At 33.9% G+C, this 7,421-nt stretch overlaps 1 protein-coding gene across 2 annotated transcripts in view; it reads left to right on the top strand.

The window, feature by feature from the left end:
* arid3a (AT-rich interactive domain 3A) overlaps positions 1-7,421 on the top strand; it is a 41,114-nt gene that overhangs the window by 10,412 nt on the left and 23,281 nt on the right. The window contains exons 1-2 of one of the 2 annotated variants that reach the window (XM_016481952.1): positions 4,214-4,234; positions 5,899-6,399. In XM_016481952.1, coding sequence (XP_016337438.1) covers positions 6,089-6,399 — 311 coding nt within the window. In that variant the 5' untranslated portion in view covers positions 4,214-4,234; positions 5,899-6,088. Of the gene's footprint in view, positions 1-4,213; positions 4,235-5,898; positions 6,400-7,421 lie in introns of those variants that run through there. The other variant, XM_016481945.1, reaches the window with a different exon arrangement.

Raw genomic sequence — 7,421 nt, 5'->3', positions numbered from 1 at the left:
AGGATAAAGCTTTAAAATGTTCATAAAAATGGTTTATAGTTTTTAGAGAAAAATATTTTTTTTTTTACAATATTATATTTTAAATGTAATTTTTCTCTTATTCACTTTTTTGTTAGCCCATGTGTTGTTGCATGTGTTATAGTCACATTTTTAATATGTTGAGTTTATTTTCATCAATATTCTGTTAGATTTAATCTAATTGTGATTACAACACGTTCTATCAGTTGTTCTGTGCAATTTTATGCATGAATTATGTGACCTTATCAATTTTACTGAGGGTCTGGGCTGTATGTTTTTCGTGTTTTTTTAAGTAAGTTGTTGAATAGGTTTGAAGTTTTTAATTTCACAAAATAATGTTTTGTTTTTTTTTTTTTTTTTTTTATAAATCTGGAAATACTGTAAACAGCCAGACAAAAAATATTTTTTACCATTTTTTTTTTAGGAATAAAATTATGTATAAAATCAGGTGAATTATATATTGACAAACCCCTCTGTGAAAAACTTCAGAATATAGATAGGAATATGTTTGTAAGTGCTGCTGAAGTAGAGATTTCTGGCTTGGTGCAGAAGAAAAATCACATTTTGAGAAAAGGGCCTTCGGAATTGTAATGTAATTGAAATCTACAAACGCAAAATAGAGAAGGGGCAATCAAAGCAATACTTAAAGATGGATTTTGGATGCTTTCTTTCCACTAGTTTGAAACAACACTTGATGAAAAGCCAAATAGCCCAAAATCTCAAAAATGACTGAGGGATGCCTGACTGCCTGTAGAGTCTCATCTTAAATAATAATTTGTTTATTAATAAAATAAAGATAGAATATGTCTCCCATTTGACAAGTCTAAAAACAGTCAATTTCTGTTTTGTTTTTATTGAATTGAGTTTGCAAATTTATATTGTGTAAAGATATTCACTTTTTACAGTATCGATGTGCACATTTTTATAATAAAACTGTGATAGCCTAGTATGTCATATTTTTCCATTATATGGGTCATCCTGCAGTTTTTGTTTGCATTATCAAGCATTTAAACCCCATTGATTAACCACTGCACAAATTGTTCATAATCCTTTGTTCTCAAAATCTCAGCTGAGCTGAACTAACAGTCAGCTGAGCTAATGTGTCCGTTTTTGTTTCATTTTCAAAGTGAGAATTATCAGAATAAACTGTAATTAGTAAATAATCAGGAAACATTTAGAAATTATTTTCAGCTAGTTTTATTGCTTTTGTAAATGCTCATTCAGGTCCTGTAGATACTTGAGTATTGAGCCTGACACCGTGGGAATCATTTAACAATCTATGATGCACAAAAATTCCCCTTTAAGACACACATCCCCTTAAAGATTCCACTGTAGACATTTAGAAAGCACAGAGATTTGAGTCTGCTTTTCCTTGGAATATGTTGTAGCATGACAACCAATCTGTCATAACAGTTTAATTTGTGTGATTAACAGGTGTCTAGCTCTCAGTCCCCATGAGGAATATTCAAATGTTGGCACACTGGTGATGTGAACTTATCAAATGTAGTTTGGTTTCTGTGTATCACATTGGATGTTTCTTATAAACTAGATTGATTGCATATTCGTGTTAAACCTAGATTTGGTGTTATCCAGTGGTATTAAATGCTTAGCAACCTGTTTTATGTTCGTAATGTGACATTTCTGTGTGATGTAAAGAGAAAAATTGGTAAGTAAGCAAAGGTACTTACCAGGAATGGATAGTATTGTGAAAAGTGGTAATTTGAGAATGTGACCAAACTCTGTTTATTAAAATGATAGGTATTTGGCTATTGGTTAAGTGAAATCAGTCGACAAGGAATTTCATTTCAGTGGCACAACTTAAGAGGTTTTACATTTTGATTAAAGATTACTTCATCAACTGTGTTTAGAACGTAAATTGAAACTATTTTGACTAATAATGAGAAGCTTCAAAGTAGCTTCTCCAAAAACAGATCTGACATTGATAATAATCCTGAGATCTCAATGCTGGAGTAAAAAAAATGTCACCAGACCAGAATCTCTCGGTTTCATTTCCATTACTTTGCATGTGCACATATAAAACAGGCTGTTAGTCTGTGCAGTCATGCACTACAGCTATTGGAGATATTAAAGTGTCAACCTTTTCAACTTGTTTGTCTTTATCAATTTGCACTTTTTACTCTGTCACATGCCTAAAAGAAAAAAAAAACAGTAGTCGTTATTCTTTGTGCATATTCACTATGACATATCAGTTTCCCATCAGCCAGGAGTAAGTAATAGATATTATATTGAATGTATGGTGTAAATGCATGGGTTTCAGATCCTTATGATGAATCTGGATGTAGGCCAGCTTGTCGCTCGTTATCAGTGTGGAATTAGACCCTTAGTGCTGCCTTTATCTCCACAGTGTTTGCTCAGAATTCACAATCATCAGCGCCCCCATCCATCTCTGGTTTAACCCATAAACTCCTGGTGTCATGCAAGATATCATCCTTTAAAATATCTTCTTTTGTGTTCACTATAAAAAAAGAAACTCATTCAGGTTTGAAATAGTTTGAGGGTGAGTAAATGACAGTTTTAATTTTGGGGAAAACTATCCAGGTTGCTTACATACTTACTTTGGTATTTGCATTATCTTGTATTGGTAACAAGCCTTCACAAGTTTTCATGGTTGCGGTTGCCAGATGTTAAGAGTTTAAATCCCCCAATCAACGCTTTTTTTCTTAAATCGGTACATCTTCTGTCCAGTGGTTTACACTCTCTCTGCATTACGAAAAAAGTGCTTATGAACTGAAACACCGGCAAACATGTAAGTTGTAGTTTAGTGGTCTCTGAGTTATTCTGCTCAAATAAAAGTGCAATACAGCCAGTCTGTTCTCTTTCATGCAGTCGTTTGCGCTGTTGCAGAATTATGATTCTTTAATTATGAATTAAGAATTATGTTGCAGAATTTTGTTCATATTTCTAAAAAAACAAAATAAAGATATTTTTAATGAAAGATTTCAGACCCTTCATTATAAGTTAATTTAAAAAAAAACTCACTTTAAAAATTCATAAATACACATAACACACAATATATAAAAACAAACCTTACTGGTTCTGAAAGCTCAAACATGCTTATGTTATGGGCCAGAAAATCCTTATTGTTTCTCCTGTGTCAACATTCAGAACAAGATATCACAGTAACTTTTTATCGGACATTGATGAAGAGGGATGGTTTTCTGCAGGGGAATAGGATCTTGCATGACACTAAGAATGTCATTGTCTGCAACACAATGTTCTCAGTGTTGAAAAGTTTTATATGCTGCTTTACAGCCACAGGCACAAGAAAAAAACATGGATTGATTTCAGATGTCTTGAGAAACAATGGTCAAAAGTGCGAAGGACATTCTCATAGTAGAGACCATTTGACTAAACAAGTTTAACATAATATCTTTTATAAAACTATAAACTGGAAATAGAGTAAATGATAATTCAGGCAAGTGTCAAATTTAGCATCCAACCAGCACAGCGGGCATCATAACGTGACATCTCCCAATATAGTCAGCGAAGTGTAGACACTGTGTCATGATGATTGTAGATTAAAGGTTTACAAATGCAGTGAATCGGCTAAGGTGTGGTCATGACTGATGACAAATAATGAAATGCAAATGTGAGAAGGAAAGTGATAATTTCCTTATTGGACAAGATCACACTGCTTTTGTCAGAAAATGGTCATTCATAGGCTGTGTGTTTCTTGTGTCATGTCTTGTGAATAAAAGTGTGAAGACTATTTCTGGTATTTCTGAATTACACTTCAGTTGCAAAAACTGCGTTGGAGGTGGTAAGTTTGTTTGATTTTCATGAATCAGTTCAAACTGTTTTCAGTCTGTCATTCTATTAATTCATAATTCTGATTCAACGATTCACTTTTGCATCATCACTCAAAAATGTTCACTGTGTGTGCCATTTTTCATGTATTAAAGTTTTAGTGATGAGGTAAATGGACTTTTTTCACATTTCCGTGTTTCTCAGCAGCAGAAGTCATCATAGTTGGGTAAACTTCTAAAGCAGTGAATGGGACACTACCACACTGTAATGTGCTTTATGCACTCATGTATTTCTGCCTTGTGTATGTGTCATGTTCTGATTGGTTGTCTTAGTCATGTGTCTTGTTTCCCATTGGTTTGTTCTTGTCATGTGACCCTCTTGTTTGCTATAAGTAGCCATCATGTTGCCATTGTCTCTCGTCGTGTATTGATGTTGTAATCCGCTGTCGGTGCGTCAAGTCTGTTCATGTCAAGTCAAGTCACGGATTATTGTTTGGATGTTTGGATCCCACTGTAAATAAACTGCACTTGGGTTCTCACTTACGCTCGCCTTCAGTGGACTAATTCGTTACACGCATATATTTTTTTGCATTCCCATTTGCTCAAATAGCAAAAGAAAAACTCCATGATAGTGTTTTCATGACTTTGAAAAAAGGAAAAAAATAGAGACCGATAACGGCAGTCAGTAAGAGAGAACAATGTCAAATTTACCATCACTCCCATAGACGCTGTTTTAGAAACACCCTCGCATTAGAGTATAGTGTTAGAAATGTACATACATTTAAAAAAAATTTAAATGCAACAAATTTTGGAGAATTTACAATGCTGATGATGTTGAAACGAATCATCACAGTTTTGTGAAAAGGGTCCATATTGAACCTGATCAGTCCAGTTTGATTTAGGAGTAAATTGTTCAATTGATTGAACGGAATCAAAGATCCATTTAAAAGGTTTGACTAAAATAACAATCTCATCTTTACTTCTATCATTAACTCATTGATGGATTTCAGAGTATGCAGAGAATAAAGACTACTTCAATTATTTTCTCATGCAAAGCTGTTGTGTGGCTTCAGAAGACATTTTGATGCACCTAACTAACAATTCTGGGCTGAAAATGAAAATCCTTGTTATTTAATAATCAATTAATTAATCATATATATATTTAATAAACAACACTGAGTTGTACAAACATTTAAATTGCACTTACAGCTTTTTATGTCAACTTTTAAATGAGGATTATGTTTCTACTCAGATTTGTTATTGAAATATAAACGTTTAAAAGATTTATTCAAACATGCATTAAGACAACAGGTTAAGTTTTAAATATTAAAAAATATATACCAAGTTTATGGACAATGAATGGCTTTCCTGAGGTAAATGTGATGTTATATGCCATATGTTGTTTACAAGCTGTTTGATTGAGCGATTAAATGACATAATACATTTCAGTAAGTTGTTCTGTTTCTTTCAACACCTTTTGATATTCATTCATGTTTATTTCTTGCTATAACTAGTAGTAAAGTGGAAGAGATGATCGGTTCATGTGTCGCTTGAACTGAGGCTATTACAGTGATCTGTCAAACCACATTAAAGAGCGTCAAAACCACATTTATTGTTTGTAGTTTGTGATAAAATTGACAGAATTTGAAGGCTGAGACTTTGTTTCATTTTAAAAGTAACAAAGCACAAAGCTTATTGCGATTATTGGATGGCAGGTGCTACAAAAAATATAGTGAAGTTCACACATCAGCCGAAAACATCACAGACTAAAAGATTGATCCTTGAGATTTAAGAATCCATATCAGTTTCGATTAAAAATGAGAAATCAATATTGTTAATCCAGCACTAGTGTCCACAAAACTGACATGCTTACCTGTTGTAGTTTATCCACGTTGTGTGCACAATAGCTGCTGACAGTCAAAACATGCCATAGGAGAAATGCTAATTAACTGTTGCTGTTTTGGTCACTGATTTTGCCTTCCAAAACAATTTCAGTAGAAACTGAAAATTGCTATTTCGGCCCAAAACTTTTTGGTTGCTGAAATTTTGGTGCAGCGCCAATTTTTATATATCAAATATTTTAAATTAACGTTTTATAATTTTTCTTTCACAGGTAGGCCCCTGTGTGTGGGGGTCATCTTCCCCTTAGCTGTCTGCTGGTGTCCGTCAAGTAGAAGACCAACACGTCCTGTTTCCTGAAGCCCTGCCTTCTGGATCAGGTTTATATAAAGGGGTTCGGTCTGTTTTCGGCTGTTGAGGGAAGTGAAGGGGCCAGAATCCTAGCGTGTCCTGTTTCCCAGGCAATGAAGCTGCAGGCGGTGATGGAGAACCTGCACAGACAGCAGAGAGCCAAACTGCTGATGGAGCAGGCGGGGCAATCGCATAGCCCCGCCCCTGTAGGGGAGGAGCTGAAAGCAATCTCTGTCTCTGAAACAGAGCAGGCGCAGATGGCGGCGCTAGCAGCAATGCGTGCAGTAGCAGCTGGACTTCAGAGGGCCGACAGCCCCATGTCTGAGCACAGCAGTGGAGGAGGCGAAGTTGATGAGGAGGAGGATGAAGAGGAAGGGGAGGAGCAATACAAAGATATGATGGGGTCTGAGGAGGAAGAGCAGATGTAAGTAGGCAAATGAATGCAAATAAGTTATTGGCTGCTACTTGAGTTGGATGTTTTACATTTAAACGGCATTATGTTGTGCTGAATTTGTGACATTTGTGCATATACATGTGTTAAAGGGTAGTTCATTACAATATATAAATATAAATATATATACAATATATAAATCATATACCGGTCAGAAGTTTGGAATAAAGTTTTTTTTTTTTATGTTGTTGAAGGAAGTCACTTATGATCACCAAAGCTGAATTTATTTGATACAAAATAGAGTAAAAACTGTAATATTGTGAAATATTTTTACAGTATAATAAAATGAAACTGTTTTCTATTTGAATATATTCTAAAATGTAATTAATTCCTGTGATGCAAAGCTGAATTTTCAGCATCATTACTCCAGTCTTCAGTGTCACATGATCCTTCAGAAATCATTCTAATATGCTGATTTGCTGCTCAATGTTGAATATTTTTGTGGAAACTATGATACATTACCATTTAAAAGTTTGGAGTAAGTAAAGAAAGAAAAGGAATTAATAATTTTATTCAGAAAGGATGCATTAAATGGATCAAAAGTGACGGTAAAGACATTTATAAAGTTACAGAAGATTTGTATTTCAAATGCTGCTTTTCTATCTATTACCTTTTCTATTCATCAGAGGATCCTGAAAACAAAATTGTATCATGACTTTCACAAAACTGGTAAGCAGCAAAAACTGTTTAAACCTTTGGTTATAAAAATAACATTTATTAAAGTCTCTTTATTTGTGGTACCCGATTATCAAAAATAAGTGAATACAAAATCAACATATTGAATGATCATGTGACACAGAAGACTGGAATTATGGCAGCTAAAAATTCCGTTTTAAACCACAGAAATAAATTGCATTTCAAAATATATTACAATAGAAATCAGTTCTTGTAAATTGTAATAATATTTCACAATATTAGTGTTTTTAGTGTATTTTTATTTAAATAAATGCAGCCTTGGTGAGCATAAGAGACTTCTTTCAAAAACATTACAGAAT

This window comes from Sinocyclocheilus anshuiensis, unplaced genomic scaffold (assembly GCF_001515605.1).
Source record: "Sinocyclocheilus anshuiensis isolate Anshui unplaced genomic scaffold, SAMN03320099.WGS_v1.1 scaffold689, whole genome shotgun sequence".
Lineage (NCBI taxonomy): Eukaryota > Metazoa > Chordata > Actinopteri > Cypriniformes > Cyprinidae > Sinocyclocheilus > Sinocyclocheilus anshuiensis.
This window is presented reverse-complemented; position numbering and strand designations above follow the sequence as displayed.